Genomic DNA, 24137 nt, shown 5'->3' with positions numbered 1-24137 from the left:
CCCCGTTGCTGTTGAGTCAGTTCTGACGTGTAGAGACCCTACAGGACAGAGTAGAACTGCCCCATAGGGTTTCCAAGGAACGGCTGGTGGATTTGTACTGATGACCTTTTGGTTAGCAGCCGAGCTCTTAGCCACTGTGCCACCAGGGCCCCATGTGTTGCTTAGAGAGGGAAAATAACCCAGGGAGTACTTCTCCTGGGCTCTTGTAATACTGTTTTGCATGACTCAGTCTGTGGGAGTGGATTGGACTTGGAATGCTGCCTGTGTTCTTCGTGTGGAGATGGGAAAAAAATTGCAACACTGCTCTTAGTGAACCAAAAGCTTCACAGCACCCGCCTTGATTTTCCTGCTGTGTAGATTGCTGAACCACTGTCTCCAGAGTCTGAATACTTCTGCCAATTTCAGTGCCTGACTTTTGGTATAAATGCAGAAGAAACTTCAAAATAAAATTGGAGATTTTACTTCTAGAGGGATTTTTCTGGAATAGCATTGAGATACTTAACTTGGATCAACTTGAGCTACACTGTTGTCATTGTTACTTGCTATTGAGTCGATTTTGACTCACAGCGACCCTATGTGTTACAAAGTAGAACTGCTCCATAGAGTTTTCTCGGCAGTAATCTTAATGGAAGCAGGTTGCCAGGCCTTTCTTCTGTGGCACTGCTGGGTGGGTTTGTTCAAACTACCAACCTTTAGGTTAGCAGTTAAGCAAAAACCATTTGCGCAGCCTAGGGACCTTTGTTCTACACTGAAAACCGAAAAAAAAAAAAAAACCATTTCTGTGAAGTTGATTCTGACTCATAGTGACTCTGGAGTTGACAGAAGGGAGCTTTGTCCTTGGAATGATAATCTTGGCCTTTCGATGCTTGGAAATAAATGATACTTTGAGTGATTTTTCTTTTCCTGCTCTGTTTCATCTTCTTATCTGGTCCAGTCACTCCTGTGACTACTGATGCAGTTTATAGAATGGCAGATTGCAGTGAACAGTGCAGTCTATCACAGTGGGGACAGAAAAAATGAACTGGCCCCTGTAAGGGTGGAATCTATGGCCTTGTCAGAGTCAGTCACAAACAATACCACAGAAATGAGTGTGTAAAGCCTGCTCTGTTAGTATCCTAACACAGGAGAAAGTCAGATAACAGGCAAAAAATTACAATACCAGAAATAGCAAATTAACAGTATTTGTTTTGCTTCCAGGTCAACATACCATCTGACATAATTTCATCTTTTAGGAAACATTGTATACTTCATTTAATTCAGACCTGCAGATGTACTGCTATTTCTTTGATGCATAATTTAGGAATTTGTCCTTTTGGAAATGCACATTTTAATTATTTTTTAATTCTGTAAGTTTTTTTTTTATTCAAGCTAAGAATGCACTCAATAAACATACTGCACTCAAAGAAAGACATTCATAGGAACACTGCTAGTTAAAGCTATTGAGATATTAGTTTATGTTTCCTCCTTTTCTTTTTACATTTTATTTCTTCTGTACTGAAAGGAGTCAATCCTTGGTGTTTTTTACCCCAAGAGAGGTTTATAAAGAAAGGTTTATAAAGAAAGGAAAAGTGGCGCCCGGAAATGGCACGGAGAGTTCGAAAGGTGGAACTCTGTGACTCACAAATGGCCACCATAGCAACGGTAAAAGGGAAGTCCAGCTCCAGCAGGAGCCCGGAGTCCGGGCGGAAACTCTTCTTCCTGTGGCAGTGACTCGGTACCTTGGTGCCTTGGCAGCTTCGGGCGTGGCTGTCCGGAACGAAGCGGGTGCACCGTCACCTAGGAAAGGCGAGAAGGGAGTGTGGTGCCTCCCTCCTGCCGCCCGGGGACACAGAGCCCACCGTCAGTCCTGCTGAAACGGCGAATACCTCTGTGATTTTCTGACCCCACGTGTGTCTTCAAAATGGACTAATGCATCGCTGTCCGGCGTATTACTGTTGATCTAATTTTCACAGCGCCTTTTTTCTGTCAAACATTTGATGCTCCTAATTCCTGAATTCGGGTACGCTGCTGAGTACACTGTTCAAGTTCAGAACTGTTTACTTCCTCAGTAGTTCCGCCGAAAATATGATGGCTTTTCGTTCCGGTGTTGATGTGGAATAGCCTTCTTAGCTTATGAAAATGGCCGTGCCTGCAGACGCCGTCCCTTCGTTGTTGCAGTGCCAGTGCCAGATATGCCTGGAAATCCTATTTGAACCTGTAACGCTGCCGTGTAACCACACAGTCTGTAATCCGTGCTTTCAGTCGACTCTTGAAAAGGCCAATTTATGCTGTCCGTTCTGTCGCCGCCGGATCTCTTCGTGGGCCCGCTATCATACCCGAAGAAATTCCCTTGTCAATATGGAACTGTGGGAAACAATTCAGAAATACTACCCAAAAGAATGCGGGCTTAGAGCCCGTGGACAAGACGCAGGGGAAATCGTTGATGACTGTCAGCTGGATCGAGTATTAAGTATGCCTGGAGAATTAAGAATAGAGTATGAAAAGGAGGTGAGGAAGATGGAGGCAGAGCGTCGAGCTCAACAGGAAGAAGACGACAAAGCCAGTGAAGAATATGTAAAGAAATTATTGGCAGAGGAGGAAGAAGAGGAAAAAAGAGGACAAGCAGAAAAAAGGAAAAGAGAGATGGAAGAACAACGGAAAAGGGCTGAACAACTGTCAGGAAAACTAAGCGTTAATGTTTACAGACTCTGTGAGGGAAGTTACTGGGCTTCTCCCTCGAATTCCAGAAAAGCTGATTCGATCATAATCGAGTCACGAAAGAAAAGTAAGAGCTATCAAAGAAACACTGGAGTTATTCACAAGTGTTTGTCACCGAAATATCAGTTTGGGTCAGCATCAGGATCTGAAGTGGTACAAGAAGACAGAAAAAGCCCCACGCCCAAGGCAACCGACATTATAGACTTGAGAAACCGTATGGGGCAAAACACAGAAATTGAAGAAGATATGCCAGCACTTTCTCCGCAAATATGCCTTCGCATTGAAGAACTGGGTGCAACGTCTTCAGTAGAGACTCCAATGCCTCAATTAAGCACCTGTCATTCAGAACAGTGCCTTGAAGGAGGAGTCAAAACAAGACCAAACAATCGTGATAAAGAATTATGTGCTGTAAATCACAAGGAACCTAAAACCAGAGCTCCTTACTCTAGAGAAGCTGCAGTTAAGCCTTGTGGCAACACAGAGAGTGGGCCCAGTATATCTGGTATGACACAGGTAATTGGAAACAGCACAATGGAGAGAGAAAATGAAGAAATTAACCTGTTGGTCAGAACTAACAGTATTTTCAAAATAAAAACACCAGGAATTTACCTCCAAAGCAGTCAAGTATCCATGCCTCCTCCAAAAAGAAGGGAACTATTCCCCAGAGCTTCCTCAGACAAAGGGGAAAAAGAAATCAGCTTTACCCAGAAACTGATGGAATTGGAGCATCTGTATTCTGAGAGGCATAAACAAGAACAACAGGACAGGTTATTAGCAATGAAACTTCAGAAAAAAATGGACAAAGAAATGAAGCCAAACCGGCAAAAAGGAACCCCAAATGCATATCAGTTACGTTCTGCACCGTTTTCTCCAGACAATTTACAAAAAGGACAGAAGAAGAATTCCAAAGATGGGACCTTCAAGAGACAAACTCATAGGGAACATTCAAAATCTTGGAGAAGCTCAAGAAATGAAAACCAGCAATGTTCTTTTAAGACGAAATGTTCAGCTAATATTAATGGAAGAAGGATGCCAAATTCTGCTAGAGATCACTGTAATGTATCTGAAAGTATCCATTCCCCACAGTCTAGTAATTCATAGAAAAATATTGTTCAAATGTTTCAGAGATACAAGAAGTAATGCTTGGGTAAAGGTATGTTTTGTGATCTAGTAAGCCAGGATTGTGAAGCTCCCTTTTTTGTTATAAAAGCTTTATGAATAAATTTTCTCTGTAGTTTGTACCCGTTGTCCTTAAGGGACTGTGTGATTACAAGGGAAGAATATACTAATGTGTTTTTGCAAAGCTTAGTGTTTAGCAAGGGTCCCAATGCTTTCCATTATTAATAACTGTGATATATATTAAGGTTGACAATCCTTATAAAGATACTTTTGCCAACTTCAGCGAATAAATAAAGGAAAAGCAGCAACCTTCTTGGAGTTTGTTTTCTTGAGGCCTAAGTTCCTTGGAAGGATAATAATGTTTAAGAGGAGGGAAGAAACGTGACAACATTGAAAGTAGCATAAAGGGGCTCCAGGGAGGAAAGTAAGGTTTATATGTTACATCCGCCTGCTCCCTTGCTTTCCCTGAAGGAAAATGACGACTTGGTACAAATGGGAAGGCTGTTCCCCGTGTCCAGTTTGTAGCTTCTATCAAGTTTCATGCATCCTAGGTGCTGGACACAGTGAAGCTATACAAGTCGAAGGGGCTGTCTTAGTTATCTAGCGCTGCTATAACAGAAATACCACAAGTGGGTGGCTTGAACAAAGATAAATTTATTTTCTCACATTTTAAGAGGCTATTTTTTTTTTTTAATTCAGGGTGCAAACTCCAGGGGAAGGCTTTTGCTCTCTCTTGGCTCTGGGGGAAGGTCCTTGTCATCAATCTTCCCCTAGTCTAGGAGATTCTCAGTACAGGGACCCCAGATAGAAAGGATGCACTCCACTCCTGACTCTCCGTGCTTGGTGGTGATGAGGTCCCTGTCATGTCTGCTTGATTCTCTCTTTTATATATAAAAAGAGATTGACTCAAGATACAACTTAATCCTATAGATTGTATCCCGCCTCCTTAACGTAACTGCCTCTAATCCTGTCTAATTAATATCATAGAGGTAGGGATAATCACATCAGATCACAAAAAATGGTAGACAAGCACACAATACTGGGAATCGTGACCCAGCCAAGTTGACACACAGTTTTTGGGGACACAATTCAATGCACAACAGGGGCCACACTGACTTGGACCATGGGCATCACAGCATGTGGACAAATAACCAGAGAGACATCTCTAATTGTTCTTCTGGGAACTTCATACAATCCTGTGTTGGGACAGCCAGGAAAAGGGTAGGGTTTAGGGCTTTACCAACATTTGTTGTTGTCGTCAGGTGCCATAGAGTCAGTTGTGACTTATAGCGATGACCCTATGTACAGCAGAACAAAACACTGCCCAGTACTGCACCATCCTGACAACGGTTGCTATATTTGAGCCCATTGTTGAAGCCACTGTGTCAATCGATCTCATCTAGGGTCTTCCTCATTTTCTTTTTTTTCTTAGAGCTCAAAGTATGGTGCAAATATATTTCTTTTTTTTTTTTATTGTACTTTATATGAAGGTTTACAGAACAAGCTAGTTTCTCATTAAACAGTATTCATATTGTTTTACGACATTGGTTAACAATCCCATAACTTGTCAACACTCTCCTTTCTCGACCTTGGGTTCCCTGGTACGAACCTTCCTGTCCTCTCCTGCCTTCTAGCCCTTGCCCCTGGGCTGATGTGCCCCTTTAGTCTCATTTTGTTTTATGGGCCTGTCTAGTCTTTGGCTGAAGGGTGAACCTCAGGAGTAACTTCATTACTGATCTAAAAGGGTGTCCGGGGGCCATGCTTTCAGGTTTTCCCAGTCTCTGTGTTAGGATTTTATTCTACATTCTTCTCCAGCTCTGTCCCGGAACCTCTATTGTGATCCCTGTCAGAGCAATCAGTGGTGGTAGCCACACACCATCTAGCTGTACTGGACTCAGTCTGGTGGAGGTCGCAGTAGATGTGGTCCATTAGTCCTCTGGACTAATCTTTCTCTTGTATCTTTAGTTTTCTTCATTCTCCCTTGCTCTGAAAGTGGGGGGGGTCTTCCTCTTTTTTTGATGACCCTCTACCTTACCAAGCATGATGTCTTCTCCAGGGACTGGTCCCTCCTGATAACATGTCCAAAGTAAGTGAGACGAAATCTGGCCATCCTCACTTCCAAGGAGCATTCTGGCTGTACATCTTCCAAGACAGATTTGTTCGTTCTTCTGGCAGTCCGTGGTACATTCGATATTCTTTCCCAACATCACAATTCAAAGGCATCAATTCTTCTTCAGTCTTCCTTATTCACTGTCCTGCTTTCGCATGCCTATGAGATGATTGAAAACACCATGGCTTGGGTCAGGTGCACCTTAGTCTTCAAGGTGACATCTTTGCTTTTCAACACTTTAAAGGGGCCCTTTGCAGCAGATTTGCCCAATGCAATGTGTCGTTTGATTCCTTGACTGCTGCTTCCATGGGTGTTGATTGAAAATTCAAGTAAAATGAAATCCTTTAATTAATATGTTATATTACATATATTAAATTGTTGATTTGCCATGGAATAAAGTAAACTTTGGAAACTGTCTTGGGCCAAGAGCATGACTTTGGCTTGTGTTGGGGCCCTATTCTCCATGATCTCTTGTGTTTCTGTGTGTCTTGCAAGAGAGGAATTAATGGCCCTTTCTTACAGACTCTCTTTTTAAGACTTCCAAAAAATTCCCTTTTGACCTCAAATTGCCCAGCTGGCTCAAGACTCTAAATAGAATAATGCTAATGAGTTTGGGGGAAAAATGGCACTTTTTTTTTAACCTAAATCTAAATTTTGATAAGGACATCAGGTTAATTTACAGTTGTTAAGAGGCTACTTTTAGGGGAACAGGTGAGGTGTGGTAGGATGATTCTGGGTGTGGAATGCAAGAAGTGAAAGACATTTGTTAATCCCAATCTGCTTACAATTATTATTACAATTAAAGTCAAAATCCTTTTGGAAAAAAAAAATAGACATTGAAAATTATTTAAACAATGTTCTGCCATAAATATGGAGATTTATATAGTTTTAATTTCTAATCTTATTAACAGCAATTGTATCCATAATATGTGCATATTATATATCTCTTATGTAAATATGCATATATATGTATGTTGTTGTGTGCTGTTAGTCGATTTCAAGTCCTAGTGACCCTATAGGACAGAGCAGAATTACCCCATAGGGTTTCCTAGGCTGTAATCTTCATGGGGGCAGATAGCCAGGTCTTTTCTCCCATTGAACTGCTAGGTGGGTTCGAACACCGACCTTTGAGTTTGGAGCCGAGCACTTAACCATTAGGCCACTAGTGCTCCTTCATATATGCATATATGCATAGATACATATATTTGATTGTTAAATAATAATGAAAATTATGATTATGATTTATTTAGTATTATTTATGTTCACATACCCAATAAAAAAAACCCAGTTATGTTCACATACACACGATAACAAATCCTTAAATGAAGCTGGTCATTCTCTTCTCCACTTTATACTTGATGCAACAGAGCAGCAGCAATATCAAAATCTCACAGCCTGGAAGAGTCAGAGTCAAGGATTCCATTGACATTGATTTAATTTCATATCCTACACTTTTTCTATCACTTCATACTGCTTCTCTAGCAGCAAGAGTAGGAGTATTTAAGATCAACTAATCATAAAAACATAAAAACAGTAAGTTGATATATCTATTAACTCACTATTGGCAAACACTTTCAAAATTCGCCAGCATTTGTATATTCTTTTTTACCATAAGTAATGGAAACCTGGTTTCCTCCATATCGACATTCTCCATCTATGCCTCTCTATCTTCAGTTCCCTTTCTTTCATTGTGAAAATTGCATTGCCCAACAATATTCTGCCTAGATCAGAATCCCACCTAGCTCCAGTTTTGTTTGTAGACAGGTTTATGCTGATAAGAATTAATTCTCTGAGAGTTTCTGCCAAATCCACAGCTACTTCTTTGCACAAGTGGCTGTCTCATAAAACCAAAAAACCAAACTCGTTACTCTCGTTTCAGACTCATGGCAACCACATGTGTTGCAGAACTGAACTTCATAGAGTTTTCTTGGCTGTAATCTTTATGGAAGGAGATCACCAGGCTTTTCTTTCATGATGCTGCTGGATGGGTTTGAACTGCCAACCTTTAGATCAATAGTCGAGTGTAAACTATTTGCATCACCCAGGGACCTTGGCTGTTTAACAGTGGGTTGAAATAGTGTGCTGCATAAATGTAGCAGAAGCCTTGTTATAGTTTGTGCTCCGGTGAATATATAATGAGAAATCAATGGAAAGGTAGAACAGGTCTGGGATGGATTAACTGTGGTGGGCAGATTTACCATGAAACTAAAGAAGCTCAAACTTTAGGGCCCTTCATTTCTATAAGCCACTGCCAAGACTCTGTATGTTGTAATAAGTTTATATTCTTTTTCTTAAAGAGACTACCACCCCAAGTTATATACACTTCACATTCCGTAAAATCTAGATTCTCTCCTGAGAAATTTGGAGGCAATACAGGAATTGCTAGCTCAAGAAGAAAGAACACAGGAAAGAGACTGATTCAGTAAAGGAGAGGAGAAATAAGGCCAAAGGGACAACACTGATTTTTTGTAGAAATGGAAGGTTTTGGGGTAATCAGGAAATTTCTTAAGAAGAAGACATGGAGAAAAATCCAGTGAACATGGGAATGGCGGCTAAAGAAATTTGTGTCTTCTTCTTCACTTGGGAATATTCTTTGGAAATAAAATTTCCATGTCAATCCCGCTACACAATTGGCCTCAAATATATTTAAATTCCAGTCTGTTTTAGGGAAAATTGTGTAAAACCTAAATTAGTAGCTGCTTAGGAGCCCTGTGGTGCAATGGTTAAATGCTCAGCTGCTAATCAAAAGGTGGGCAGTTCAAACCCACCAGTTACTCTGCAGGAGAAAGATGTGGCGGTGTGCTTCCCTAAGATTGCAGCCTTGGAAACCCTATGAGGCAGTTCTACTCTGTCCTATAGGGTCGCTATGAGTTGGAATCTACTCAACAGCAAAGGATTTTATTTAAAGTTTTTATAATTTTTATAAAACACAGCCAGAAGTTGAAACTCAGTGTGCATGTCCAGGACACATCATAGATAAATAACAAAACAAAGCTGGTCAGGTTTTACTAGAAAAATAACCTCACCAGAGAGATCCAGTGCCTTCTGCTCTCCCCTGATTATGAACAAAGTTTTGACTTTTGTCAGTTCTGAAATGCATTGTTTCCCTGCTGCACACACTCAAAGGGATTCTTTTTTTTTTCTCCTTTTTACTGAAAATAAAAGAACAATGGAATGACTCACTTTTACCTAAGCATACTCTTCCATTTTGCTCTGATTGGTGGTAATATTTTGGCTCTGCATTACTTTTCTATGATTTTTGTTTATTTTTGTGCACATTTTATCTCTCTGGCATTGCTGTATCTTTTCCTCATGTTGCCAACTCCTGCAGGCCTTTGGAGAAGCAAACAGTAGAAATGTATAAAGGTGTAATTAATAATATTTAACTTACCGATTTTAAAGTTCCTTGATAGCAAAACAATGGGATGTTCCATTTTTCTCAACTGAAAATTTGTGTAGGATCCGAATCGCCTAAGTACTTAAGTAAAGGGTCATGTTTCAAAGAAAAAGTTATAAAGATTAGATTAGGGAGAGGTTTGTAAATTAGGAAGGGACTTATCAGAAGAGAAAAGAAAAAGAATCACAAAGTAACTCCATCTCTTGATGAGATATAATGGATTTGGAAGAGGAGGGAGAATTTATGAGCATACCAGGCAGATTATTTTCACTCAGAAAGTGGAAGACAGTGATTTGAAGAAATGAATATGGAGAAAAAATTTCTTCTGAATAATGCTAACTCGTCCTGTGGAATGATTTGTTTTTTATTTATTTTACTTTCAAGAACACATAATTAATTGGGTAACCTTGTTTATTTAGGGCCCACTCCATGGTGGTGGGTCGCTGTGAGTCAGAATGCACTAGACGGCCATGGGTTTGGTTTTTTTGGTTTTCATGGTGGTGGCGGTGGTTTCCTGTGTGTATGTGTGTGTGTGTATGTGTGCGTGTGTGTAATGTGTGTAGGAAAGGGAAGTTAAGGAAATGTGTAAGGTATTAAATCAGAGTATGTAAAACATATTATAAAGGAAATAACACTCATGATTGTGTAAAACATTCCTGACATTTTATACCACTTTAGTACCTAATTCACATAAAACACTGAGGAAATGACTCTCACATTGAGTGTTATACTTGAGGATAATGAATCTCACATTGATTCACTAAGTTGTCCAACATCACAGTGAAGTGGTTTAGAAACAGTGTCATAATTCAAGTAATTTCTATGCCAAATTCTGTGGCCTCCCTACTAAATCTAGCTTACTGAGAGCGAATGTCTATGCTCCAAAAAGAGAATAAAAGTAGCATTTTATAATGGGCAGACATTTTCCAATAATATCCACCCCACATATCCATCTACCCATTCATTCACTTATTCAGCAAATACCGTTTTACTGTTAATCATGTACCAGGCTCTGGGAAAATCATGTTAGGCCAAGAAGAAAGGATCCACCATTGTTTAGACATGGTTTATACTTTTATAACCCAGAAGGCACAATTTAGATACTTACTGTGAAGTACAATATATTTAGGGATTTTAAAGTGCTCAGAATGATTGCTTCTTCACATTCGTACCCCTCCCCGCTGCCCCAGCAACACCTGATAAGGGCATAACATGAGTTGAGTGGAGAGCTGTGGAAAAATTTTATTTGTTCTGTATTCATGAAATTGTACAGTTCTCATTCAGTGGGACCAGCCGATTGTTTATAACATCCCTAGTTAGATATTTTATTTTACATTGTTTGTAATTATATCACACAACTAAGCATGCTGGGCCTTTACCAAAGACAATACTGTGTGTACATGAAGCCATGTCATATTTCTCCATTGCCCACAGAAGCAGGAATCCGATTATATTTTACACCTCTGTATTTTATGAGGGGAGAGAGGGGAACTATGACTAGTCATGATCAGTGGACTCTGTGACAGTTATGAATGCTGGTTCCAGCCCTGTACTCTAAAATATTACTATAAAATATTGTGAGAACCTCTTCATTCTTACCATTTCCCAGCATCCTTGGAGGCCACATGTAGAGGAGAGATGTAATAGTGTTCGACCCATTTTTTTTGCAGTGGAAATATGCACTTGATTTATTTAAATACAATGCTAAAATATAATATTGATTACTCCCAGCTTCTTATTCTAAACCGGATTTAGTCCCTTAACCTCTCACTTTCCTTTAAAGAGAGTAGGAGTGAGCAAAAGACACGAAAGAAAATGGGTTTTGCAAGAATAAAATGGCACACATGTACATACTGAAAGCAAGTAAACCTGTTAATTATCCTGCTTGTAGGTTTATACACACACTTCTGTGATTCCATTTTTGGTGCTTGACTGCTCTCATCTTTCAGGGTTCACCTCTCCCTCTTCCCCTTTTGTCCTATGTTAGGGCAAGCTGATAAGAGAACCTGGGTGTTCCTTCCTTTGGTGCCAGTAAGAAGTTCATACCATCCATGGTGCAGCCCAGGAACCCTCACCCCAGCCTAAACCTCTAAGTACCCTAAAACTCCCTGCCAGTCATCCCTCACTACTTTATCAAGCCGTTTTTGGACCTGTTTGGGGACCTGCCCTGCTCTGCCCGGAAAGACTCATGCGTAAAAGCCCTTCGGGGTATGTGTGGAGCATCATCAGCCTTGACATCTGAGCAAGTGGTGGCTCCTCCCATCTCTAAGTCCAAGAGCAAAGTAGCACAGTGGAAGGCTCCTGGGTCCCTGAGCGACTTAATAGAGAACTCTCCATTGCTGATTGTATTGGACTCTGATGTGAATGAACAATACATTTTTATTGCATTAACCCAATCTTCCATGAAGAATACAGAAATTAGTACATTGAAATGGGCCCTTATGTAGCAAAAACTGAAATTTGCAATTGAATGGTGAGTGTGGTGGTAAGGTGGCAAGGAATCTAATGCTAGAAAGGTGGTATGTTATAGATTGGCAATATATTTGGTAAAATTCTTACCTGCAAGAAGCAGGAGGCAGATCAGAACCTATTATGCTTTTAGATTGAGGGAAGGAAACGGAAAAGCAGAGGAACTCCAATAGCTCAGGGTGTTGGGTAAAGCTGAGCTCTGGAAAGAATATGGCTATTTTAAACATACATGAAGTATAATAGAGAACCCAGAAATCTATGGCCTAGGAGTGCTGAAAAAAATCAAGATCTTCTTAACCCCAAATGTATATGAGAGTAAAATAGGCTTTGGGCAGAAAAGCACAATGAGATTCATCACTTGAATAAAGCGACTCACCAGTGTAGCAGAGGTCAGATTAAGGATATGGCTTTTCCACTCAAATCTGATCATTTCAAGGTAGCTTACATTGAATTTAGAGAAAATAGTGAGGAATGAGTTAACCGTGGCCCTGGAGTTGGTCTACAGAACGGAGTGGAACTGCCCCATAGGGTTTCCAAGACTGAAAACTTTACAGAAGCGGAGTGCCTCATGTTTCTCCCTCAGAGTGGCGGGTGGGTTCAAACCGCTGAGCTTTCAGTTAGCAGCTGAGTGCTTCAACCACTGCACCAGCAGGGCTGCTTAAGAGATGAGTTAGTACAGAAATTTAGCAGTTTTGAAGACAATGACTAGGAAAAAATTGTGAGAGAGCTCACTGGCACATGGGACTTCCTAGAAACATGCAGTTTAGAAGTCTACTAGGTTTTTGAGAGAATTATATTACCAAATCAACCACAACATTTGCCTGGGGGAAAAAGCGCTCTAACTTTTCAGAGAGCCTTAAAAGAATCCTTGCACAGGAAGGAGGGTACAACAGCTGCACAGGACACTATGAAGGCATGTTCTCAAACATGTATTTTTTTATGTCACTTAGGGGAATCCTGGACAAGAAAAGAACCTCTCACAAAGTAGAGCCGGAATCTATGGAGAACAATGGGCAAGGAGTTTTTCCCAGAGACCAGAATCTGGACCCTCACCATGACTGTTCATTGGGATTTCAGAATTTGTGTGTTGAGTGTTCTTATGTATTCCCTTCTAATTAAGGATGGTTATTATGGTGATTAGGAGCCCTGGTGGTGCAGTGGTTAAGCCTTGGCTGTTAACTGGGGGTCAGAAGTTCACACCTACCATCTGCTCCACTGGACAAAGACGTGGCAGTGTGCTTCCCTAAAGATAACAGCCTAGGAAGCCCTATGGGGCAGTTCTACTCTATCCTATAGGGTCCCTATGAACCAGAATCTACTCAATGGCAATGGATTTGGATTATTGTTGTGACGGGAGTCTCTGGGTAGCTTAAATGGTTAAGTGCTTGGCTGCTATCTGAAAGGTTGGCACTTTGAGTCCACCCACAGGCACCTCAGAAGAAAGGCCTGGTGATCAATTTCCAAAAAGTCAGTTGTTGAAAACCCTATGGAGCACAGTTCTACTCTGACACAGATGGGGTCTCCGTGAATTGGAATCGACTCCACGGCAACTGGCATGGTTTTGATTTATTGTGATCATGTCCCTGTTACATTTTTTATAGGATGTGGTTTGGAGAACACATTGCTTGACTTTTTAGGTCTTTGGTTGCCAGAACACAAGGCGCCTCATCCAGGTTTGATAGGTAGGAAGGACTGTATATCATTCAGAGATCCCATATTTTGAGCTGGCTGGAGTGACTGGTGAAAACTTGAGGTGTCTCCCTGGGGAAGGGAAGAATGTTTCATACATATGGAGGAGGAGAGAATGAGATATATGATGACCAGAAGGGTAGACTCTGGTAGAAACTAATTAGATGGTCACCAAATCCATTCCCTCTTCCTAGGCACCCTGCAACATTTCTCAGCCCCCTTGCACCTATGTGAGGCCGTATGACTAGTTCTTGCCAATTGAAAGTGGGTGGACGTGGCATACTACTTCTGGACTGAGGCATTGTAATGACAGTGTCTTGAACCAGAATCAGCATAAGGTTGGTTCCTATGAGGCACCGTTTAAATATACTTCCACGTTCCCACCTTTCTATAATTTGACTTTCTATTTCTCTGCTGGGTTTGATAACTCGCTGCAAAGGTCACAAAGAATTCACAAGAACTTGCAGACTACATTCACGGTTACATGGTTTATTAGGGTAATAGTGCAGAAGTAACAGGGTACAATTTGGGTTGCAACCTCAGAAAACTCAGCATACAACTCAAAAAAAAAACTAAACCCAGTGCCGTTGAGTCAATTCTGACTCATAGTGACCCTATAGGACAGAGTAGAACTGCCCCATAGAGTTTCCAAGGAGTGCCTGGCAGATTCGAACTGCCGACCCTTTGGTTAGGAGCCGTAGCACTTAATCACTATGCCACCAGGGTTTCCAGGGTCAGGTATATGGGCAACGTCTGGGAAGGTCCCCAAAGAAGAGAGCATGTCTCTCCCTTTGTCAACCCGGGCAGCTTCAAATAACCTTCTGGCTGGAATAGGCCTTCCTCAGGGCTGCTCTCCAGCAGCTCTCCTCTCATCAGGGCAGCTCTGCCCTCAGGTAGCATGGTTGTTATAAGCCAGGCCATATAATCCTTGTCAGTTACAAGGCGGGATCCCTAACCAATCTGGGGAAAGGTCAGCTACTGGGTAGGTATCCTTAGCCAATTCATGTACAGTTCAGACTGGGTGGGAACTGCCAGTCAATCCAGGTAAAGGTCAGCTACTGGCTGCCTCCCCATCCCCCTGCCCCAGCCAGCCAATCTGGGTAAAAGTTTGTTACTGTGCAGGGCTGAAGAACCAGGACCAAAAGAGCAAAACGAAGGTGATTCCACATCTCCCAGGCATTAAAAATCAATGCGATAAAGGAGTCAATAGTTCATTCAGGCAATTAGACCTGCAGTCCAGTTCCTCCCCTGATTCCTGGGTCTCCTTCTTTCTCTACTGCTGCAGGAGAATACAAATCAATTGTTGTATCTTGGATGGCTGCTGGCAAGCTTTTAAGACCCCAGGCACTACTCAGCGAACTCTGAGGTAGAACAGAAACTCTAAAAACAAGATTAGGCCGATTGACTGGACTGTCCCATGAAACCATGACCCTAAACCTTTGAACCCAGAAAACAAATCCTACGAGGTATTTGGTTGTACTAAGTACTGTCAGCAGCTGCTCCCTTTCTTTCCTTTTTTTTTTTTTTGAGGGGCTATTGGGAGATTCTGGCAGAGGCCCATGCCTACTCATATAACCCAGACCAAAAAAATGGTTCTTACCTAGCTTGAAAGATGGTTCTGCTTCAATAAGTAAAAAAAAAAAAAAAAAAAAAAAATACTTCAGTAGAAGAAATACCTGGAGTAAAGGAGGCACTTATTGGGTCCTTCCTTGTCTGTTGATTCATCCAAGGAAATAAATTACAGATGTCACAGAGCGAGGGAGACTGAGAGGAAGACCCAAACTGTCACTCTAGAGGGTATCTGTTGATTCCGACTCACAGTTACCCCATAGGACAGAGTAGAACTGCACCAAGGAGTGGCTGGTGGATTTGTACTGCCCATGTCCTGATTAGCAGCCTGAGCTCTTAATCACTGTGCCACCAATGGACATCCCCTCAAGGAAGCACAAATTCATGGATCATAGCAACATGCAAGCTACCACAGTATGACAAACTGACAGATAGGTCGTGGTCCCACGTTTGAATACCATTAAGTTTTACCTTAATCAATCATGAGATTTTCTTAGCATAGACAGGAAAAGTTTGACTTCTACTTATAGCCAAAACAGAAAAAATACATATATATATATATGTTTGCGCACACACACACACACACATATACGCATTTTATAGCATATCTAAGCATAACAACCAATAGGTGCTATTACCGGCACGGAGATTGTGGCGACTGGCACCCTGCGTGGCCAGTTAATCAGCTTGGTGAGAATTAATTAGTGCCACCTCCAAGCTAGGAGGTGAGGAGGAGAAACCAGGAAGCCATTATAATTCATCAGTCCTACACAGATTAGGCAAAACATTTCTGGAATTCTCCCAGACAAGACAAGAAATAGAACCAGGAAAGAAAAGAGAATAAAGAAGGGAAAACAGAGGTAAGCTAGTATGATATGCATTATTCTTTTTGTGTTGGTGACTTTTCTGGCTCATTGATTTCAGTCCAATGACTGTTGCTTTCGTGCTTGCTCAGCCCTCCTCTCCCTAATGAAAGCCGGTTGTCTGGTATTGGTGATGATGATGTAGTAACTCTGACAGTCTCTAGAGGCATCTTCTTCTTGGCAGAGATTGACAAGAAACCACAGAGAGACTCATTCAGGGTGGAGTAGAGGAAATAAAAAAGATAAATTTGAGCACAAAACGGCAAAGGGGAAGAGTAGTGTAAAAAGCAGGAGCCCTGGTGGTGCAGTGGTTAAGAGGTTGGCTGCTCACCAAAAGGTCAGCAGTGCAGATCCACCAGCTGCTCCGTGGAAACCCTGTGGGGCAGTTGTGCTCCTCTAGAGTCACTACGACTCGAAGGCAATGGGTTTTTGTTGTAAAAAGCATTCTCAGAATGCTAAGGCTTGATGGATTTTAAAGGACACTGAGCTCTAGTCCTTTGTTTTTCCAAGGGGAAGACTGAAACCCAAAGGTATTAAAGGGACTGTTGAAGGCTACAGCACTTTCCAGATGTGACACCTTTTCATCAGTCCAATCCCCTATAAAAGCTGTGAGTGGAGAACTGATCGCAGGGCAGCTTCCTGTTAGCCACCAACCCTACCACAGAGGAAAAGTTTCATCCTTACGTTCGTTCCTGTGCTCACTCAGGTGTTGCTGCTTTCTCATTCCAGCTCTCAATGATCAATTTTCAATAAGTCTCTTAATAGAGCTGTTATTCTAAAGGGATACTTTTGCTTAAAGCACTCAAATATTTTAAAAATACCTCATTCCTACCTTTCTTTTACTTTCCCAGACATTAGAATTAGACATTTGAAACATATAATGTCATTATGGTGATTTCTGTTGTTGTTTTTAGCTCTCTAGACAATGTCAACATTGGTCTACTTCAGAATGTAAGAGCCCCACTGCTGAAAAACCAGCTCTGTGTGAATCTGTATCAGGATTACACCTCTGGCACCTGGACTACCACAGTCAGGTTTACCAAACCCCCAGACCCAGTACAAACTGGGTTTACCAAACCAGACAGGAGTAAACACCAGGACTCCCCAGGCAAACCCCACCGTGCACGGCCCACTATCTATATCTGGTTAGTTTGAGGAGAGCAATTAAATTATTTCTCCCTTTTTCTTATACTAATGTCCAGTCTTTCCAGTAACTGCTGTCTGAACATTTTGAGCCTTCCTAGTGACAACAGTTCAAGAATTGTCCTTATGCCCACTGGCTATGGAATTCTAGGAAAAATTCCTCAAGTCTTTTCTGACTCTGGTTTTAATGAAAATTTTCAGAGCAGTCTTGCTTGATTTTTTTTTTAAGGGATTTGGATTTTATTTGTTTATTTTATTGTCCTTTAGGTGAAAGTTTACAGAAGAAATTAATTTCTCATTAAACAATTAATACACAAATTGTTTTGTGACATTGGCTGTCAACCCCATGATGTGTCAACACTCTCCCCTGTTCCACTCCAGTTTTTCTGTTTCCATCTGTCCAGTTTTTCTGTCCCTTCCTGCCGTCTTATCTTTGTTTTTGGCCTGGTATGCCCATTAGTCTCATATACATGACTGAACTACGAAGCACGTTCCTCATGTGTGTTACTGTTTGCCCAATAGACCTGTCTAATCTTTGGCTGAAGGGTGAACCTCAGGAGTGACTTCAGTACTAAGTTAAAAGAGTGCCCAGGGACCATACTCTTGGAGTTTCTTCAGTTTCTGTCAGACTAGCAAGTCTGGTCTTTTTGTTTGCTTGTTTTTTGCAAATTTAAATTTTGTTCTACATTTTTCTCTAGATCTGTTTGGGACCCTCTATTGTGATCATTGTCGGAGCAGTCAGTGGTGGTAGCCGGGCACCAAGTAGTTGTGCTAGACTCAGTCTGGTGGAGTCTGTGGCAGTTGTGGTCCATCAGCCCTTTGGACTAATCTTTCCCTTGTGTTTGGTTTTCTTCATTCTTCTTTGCTGCAGTTGGGATGGGACCAGTAGATATATCTTAGATGACCACTCTCAGGCTTTTAAGACCTCAGACGCTAGTCACCACAGTCAGATGTAGAACATTTTCTTTATAAACTGTTATGCCCATTGAGCTAGATGTCCCCCGAGACCATGGTTCCCAGCCCTCAGCTCAGTAACTCCGTCCCTCAGGGAGTTTGGATGTGTCTGTGAAGCTTCTATGACTTTGCCTTGGTCAGGTTGTGCTGAATTCCCCCATTTTGGGTACTGTCTTACCCTTCACCAAAGTTACCACTTATCTACTATCTAGTTAGTATTTTTCCCTCCTCCCCCCTTCCCTCCCCCGTAACCATCAAAGATTGTTTCTATCTGTGTATAAACCTTTTCTTGAGTTTTTATAATAGTGGTCTCATACAGTATTTGTCGTTTTGTGGCTGACTTATTTCACTCAGCATAATGCCCTCCAGATTCATCCTCTTGCTTGATTTTGATTCAGACACTATTATCCCTTGCCCTTGACATTGGCCTTTGTTGTCTTTTACCTCTGTTAGGTGACAAAATTCTGGGAAAGGATTAGCAAGCTCACTTTGACTAAGATCCTTTAGCACTAAAAAATAAAAGTTTCTTAAATGATGCAGATGATAAAATTTTTTTACTTCAAAATTTGACTCCATTGTTCTCTATCTGGAGTCCTGGTGGCACAGTGGTTAAGAGCTTGGCTGCCAACTGAAAGGTCGGCAGTTCCAATCCACCAGCTGCTCTTTGAAAACTCTATGGGGGCAGTTCTACTCTGTCTGTCCTATAGGGTTGGTATGAGTGGGAATCGTCTCGATAGCAACAGGTTTTTTGTTTTTGTTGTTGTTCTCTATCTAACTGGAAAATAGCAAGCTACCGTAGTTGACGCAGGATCAGGCAACATTTCATCTTGTACATAAGGTTGCCATGAGGCGGAGTTGACTCGACGGCAACCATCTGTCTATCGATAGCTGAACTATATTTCTAGGTATCAGGCTCTTTACAGATTTGCTAAATCACTGTGTTTCATTTAAGTAATTGCTTCCTGGAATTATAATGAGAAATTATTCGAAGAGTTCCAAGACCATACGTCTCTAACGCTAAAGGAAAAACAGAGTGGCCTCTCTGCATTATCGGGATAAATTATGCTGCCTCAAATCAAATAGGGCTAAAATAATCACTACCTTTTCTCATTTCAGTCTTTATCTCTTTGAATAATTATTTAAATACAACCAATAATTGAAAATTACTAGAGCACACAGTAGCTTAGATTTTCACTTGTAACAAAAGGATTATCTAAAATACAAGTAATGGTATTGTCTATTCAGAATAACACATGCATCATAATTGCAATAGTTATGAAGTAAAGCAGAGAGCCACAAGGTATTCCTTTTACACTTAGCTTCTTTGAGGATAAAAAAGGGACAGTATTATTTGAAGACTTTCTTTTTTTTGTATTTATAAACTCATATCTGATTTTGACAAATATTTAATTACTTGGGATTTTTGGAAGGTGTAAACTTTAGGCCACTTTCAAATATGAAGCCAAGACTCTAATTTTATATCGCAACTTTCACTATCTCAATATCCCAGCATCCCAGGAGAGAACTGCAATGCCCGTGACTCAATTTTGTATTATAATATTCATGAAACTGTGGTGATACCATGAAGAATGACGCTTTTATTCTGTAAAACCGAATCTTCTTTTCTCTTAAAGGCAGCGAAATTGTCTAAAGCAAAGTGTTATTACAGAAGTTCGTTTTTATAAATCATTGAATAAAATACAATTGACTATAGAAAGTATTGGGCCTGGGAGTGGCAGATCCACAAGGAAAACACTTCAACATCTGTAGTGAAAACCTGTTACAGACAGAAGCTTTTTTCGTTTTACTTTGGATCGCCATTTTTCCCTGTTCTTCTAACCCAAAGTTTTCATTCTGTCACCCATTAGTATTACAAATATGGAATACTTACAATAGATCAGGTCTCATGATAAACAATGTACATATAAAAATGAACATGCCCTGGTCCACGTCTATGAGGAGTTCACAGGACGGGAAGAGGCAGGTAAATCACAATACACCCTGGCAAATGCTATGGAAGGCTTGTGTGGCAAACGGTGTGAGTGCGAATCCAACAGGTGTTGCTTTGTATCTAGTCTTCTCTGCGACTAAACTCTCATTCTAATCAGGTATTGGGTAGAGATGCTTTATCTTAGGTAAGGGTCAAATCTCGGATCAAGGGATAGCAGATGACCCAGTTATGTCCAATAATATATTGGAGAAAATCTACGAGGGGTATTCCAGAAAAAAAGTTCCCTAATAAACTGTGAGAACAATGCGAGGAGTCAGTCGGTTTCTCTCTGTCTCTGTCTCTTCTCTCCCCTCCTCTGCTGGAGCTCTGTCCCTGATTCCTGTTCTTAAATATGATCATGATACTTGAGATTTTGGCAGTGAATTGTGAGCCATGAGGTAATAAACCATGAGGTGGTCGTATCTTGCGAATATTGAAGCAGAAGGATGGAAGACGAAAATCTGACATGGATGAGTAGCTGAATCAAATGCCTACTTCCATCGTGTATGCTGTGTGAGGGAAAAAAAAAGCCCTATTTATTTAAGCCAAAGTTGCACTTTCTGTTACTGTAGCCAAAAACATCTTCACTGCTGCAGCTTCACCGCTGCAGCTTCACTTGGGGGGGGGTGAGGGGGTGTTGGGGATGGAGCCATTTGTATTTTATTTTGAAATATGAGTAATACATTTTTAGGTGGAGAAAAAAGTCAGGAAATTTTAGGAAGAAAGAATACCACGTCACTATTTAAAAAGTCATAACGTCTTTAGGAAATTGGGAGACATTGTCGTGCAATATCTGTATGCAATGGTTGGAGAGAAGAAAATAGACATAGGTAGAGGCAGGATTGTGTATGTCAAGCTCAGGTGTCAGAGTGTCCTGTGGGCATGAGGGAAACAGTTAAGATGGAATGTTATGTGGTAGAATTGATACATTTTTTAAAAATGTTGGTGACTGTCATCACAGCTTTGAGGATGGACTTAATCAGGAAGAGATTGAAGTCAGAGAGACTATTGTTTTATCAGTTTCTTTAACATTCCTAAGAGTGTCACAGATACTGATTGCTCAGATAGTCTGCCACGGATACTGTTGTGCACCTCCTATACCCACCCTTCAGGACTGAGACACTCATTCCCAGGGCTGCCGGGAATGCTGATTGCTTAGTCCCTCCCCAGAATTGCCTTCAGCCAAAGAGAACCTTCTCATCCAAGTTTATGCCCCCTCCCCAGAGGCCGCCCACATCCAATGGCTGGTGAGTGTAGGGGTACAAAGGTCTCCCTCCCTTGCCTCAACCTGAGATATGATGAAGGGCCAGGATAGTGTTAGAGCTCTGTGTGAGATCGGCTGAGGCCTGTATTGGAAGAGCATCAGGGTTCATCTTTTCTCTCTGCTTCCAATTCTATTTCCTTACTCCTTAATTAACAGATTTTATTCCTGAGAACGTTCCCTGCATGCAAATATCCACCTCAGAGTCTGTTTCCCAGGGAACCAGGCCGGGATAGTTGGTGCCTTGAGTGGTCTGAGGAAGAAGATTCAAAACTGGGATTTGTCACTTTATCATCTGCTGGTGATCTGGCAATAAGGACCACTTTACTAGTGGTAAGTGGAATACTGACAGCCTCTGGCATGCTGTAGCGGTGTGATTGTTAAAATTTCACCGGTAGTAAAATAGGATGAGATAATGGTGGAAGGGAATGCATTGGCAGGTATCACATCTCAGATTTTGAGAGGTTCTGCAGAAGTAATAATTATTAACACTATGGAATCGGATGGCTGTTGACCAATGCATTGACGAAAGCAATGAGAAGCTGAGAGTAATTATTCACCAATTTAGGGTGAAAGGTGAGAGTCAAAGGGCCTCCTTAGCAGCACATAAACATACTGTCACGCCTGTACTTTGAGGACAGAAAAAACTGAAGATCAGACTAATCCTTAAAAGAGTAGCAGAGCTCAAGAAGTTTGAACTATCAATGGCAGCAAACGTGCTACACTAGGACCCATAGTGGGAAGGAGCGCCACCCTAAGACTCAAAATGGAACGATCTAGGTTGAAACCAAACCCAAACCAAACCCACTGCCGTCGAGTCGATTCCAACTCGTAGCGACCCTGTAGGACAGAGTAGAACTGCCCCATGGGGTTTCCAAGGCTGTAAATCTTTATGAAAACATCTTTTTCCTGTGGAGTGGCTAGTGGGTTCAAACCACAGAACTTTCAGTTAGCAGCCAAGCGCTTAACCACTGTGCCACTAGGGCTCCTCTAATTTAGGCTGAGGTACTTACAAATCTTGAGTCCGCAGATTTCCCTGAACCCTTTGGGCCTGCTGAAGCGGCTCCTCCCTGCAAAGGGTAGCTGCCCCCTACCCTTGCTTGAAAACATTGTAGGGGTCTTTGCCTTGCTTTCAACATGACCCCTCTCAAGATCTATCCCACCTTCCCTCCTGGCCTCCAGACCAATGGCTAGGTTTTAATCACAACATAACCCAGTAGGGTTCTTAGACCTGCTAAGGGAGAAAAGGGAACAAACCAAAAAGAAGCTGCAGAGCCTGAGAAACTTTTGCCAAGAGCAACTGGGAGAGTGCCCATGGGTGTAAAGTGGATATACCACACAAGGCTAGAACACCCACTAGCAGACTGTATTCCTTGAGAAAGCCCAAGTGAAGAGGAATATGCTAATACGAGGAATATCATCCAATTTTATAAGAATGCTTCTCTATAAAATATGATTAAGGTGGAGCCAAGATGGCGGAATAGACATACGCTTCCTTCGAGCCCTCTTTACAACAAGGACCTGAAAAAACAGGTGAAACGAGTATATTTGTGACAAGCTGGGAGCCCTGAGCATCAAAGGCAAGCTTAGACAAGGAACTGAGGGGCAGGGGAAGGAAGAGACCATTAGGAAGCGGAGAGGAGTTACCAGACCTGAATCGCAGGGAGCCCTCAGGCATTATTCCTGGAGCGGTGGCAGCAGCAGCGGCGGTGGGCTGGTCCTAGCGTTCGGGCCGCGGTTTCCTCAGGGAGAAGCAGCAGCCACACAGCCCACTCACACCTCCGGAACCTGAGGAGAACTGCACTCTGGGCAAAAGCTAAGTACTTGCGTGTATTTTACCGCACCCCACCACCCCCCCGGAAGCCGGCCTCAGCAGCTGAATCCCTGGGCCTGAGATAGACCCTGGTGAGCACATGGAGCCGTCCTCCTGGTCATGGGGAAGGAAAAATTTTGCAACTCGGGCGGAAAGATAATTTGCTAGCTCCATGAACTGGGGGAGCTCAGGACAGAAGCGGCTCCTGTCCAGACATAAACCGTCTAACTCCTTTCCGCTTTTGAACCGTCTGTTCTTCCCCCTTCCCCTCAGTTCGTTTTCTAAGGTTGCCTTTGACGCTCAAGGCTCCTAGCTTGTCATAAATATACTAGTTTCATTTGTTTTTTAGGTCTTTGTTGTAAACAGGGCTCACGGGAAAAAAAGCATCTGTCTATTCCGCCATCTTGGGTCCGCCTAGCGTGGTGCGACTTTAAGGTTTGATGGTGAACAGCCTCCTTGGAAGAGATGCCAGGGAAGTTGTCAGCATCCTTAACTGCCTGGCTTCAGCTTGTGCTGTCCACCTGTAGAAACAGCTAGATTGCAAGTTTTAGCTGAGCTATGACATCTCCAAGGTGGCAGGGTGGCACAAACTGGTAAGCAAGCGCCCAATTACAAGCCAAAAGGTTGGTGGTTTGAACCCACCCAGAAGCACCTGGGAAGGCAGGCCTGGCAATTGTCTTCTGAAAGACCACAGCCTTAAAAACTCTATGGAGCAGTTTTACTCTGCACACATGGGATCAGCACAAGTCAGAATCGACAGCAAACGACAACAACATGGCCTTTCCAGGGTCTGCAACTTAAAACAAAAATACAAACAAAACACAGACAAACAGAAAACCTCTTCTGGGCAATCCGTCTTCTTTAGCACAGTGTGTGAAACAAAGAACGATAATGACAGTGTTTATTTTTCAATTGAGGGAGAAATAGTAAATGATGTCTGTAATAAGTCTATTATTTTTTACTGTTACTCTGTCTTATTATTGCTGAATTGGTTTTATAGCCTAGGGATTTCACAAAACGTCCTGTAAACTCAGCCTGCTGTGTTTAATATTGCCCTTGCTAT

At 41.9% G+C, this 24137-nt stretch overlaps 1 protein-coding gene across 1 annotated transcript; it reads left to right on the top strand.

The window, feature by feature from the left end:
- The first annotated feature begins 2005 nt into the window (after positions 1-2005).
- On the top strand, positions 2006-4943 carry LOC100654261 (E3 ubiquitin-protein ligase RNF168-like). Its single transcript, XM_064277860.1, has one exon. It carries the CDS (start codon positions 2113-2115, stop codon positions 3796-3798), a length of 1686 nt encoding a protein of 561 aa, XP_064133930.1. The 5' UTR covers positions 2006-2112; the 3' UTR covers positions 3799-4943.
- Positions 4944-24137: the final 19194 nt, after the last annotated feature.

This window comes from Loxodonta africana, chromosome X (genome assembly GCF_030014295.1).
Source record: "Loxodonta africana isolate mLoxAfr1 chromosome X, mLoxAfr1.hap2, whole genome shotgun sequence".
Taxonomy (NCBI): Eukaryota; Metazoa; Chordata; class Mammalia; order Proboscidea; family Elephantidae; genus Loxodonta; species Loxodonta africana.
This window is presented reverse-complemented; position numbering and strand designations above follow the sequence as displayed.

What these genes read in the sequence shown, in the direction of transcription:
- LOC100654261 (XM_064277860.1), top strand. Translation starts at nt 2,113, where the DNA reads ATGAAAATGGCCGTGCCTGCAGACGCCGTCCCTTCGTTGTTGCAGTGC.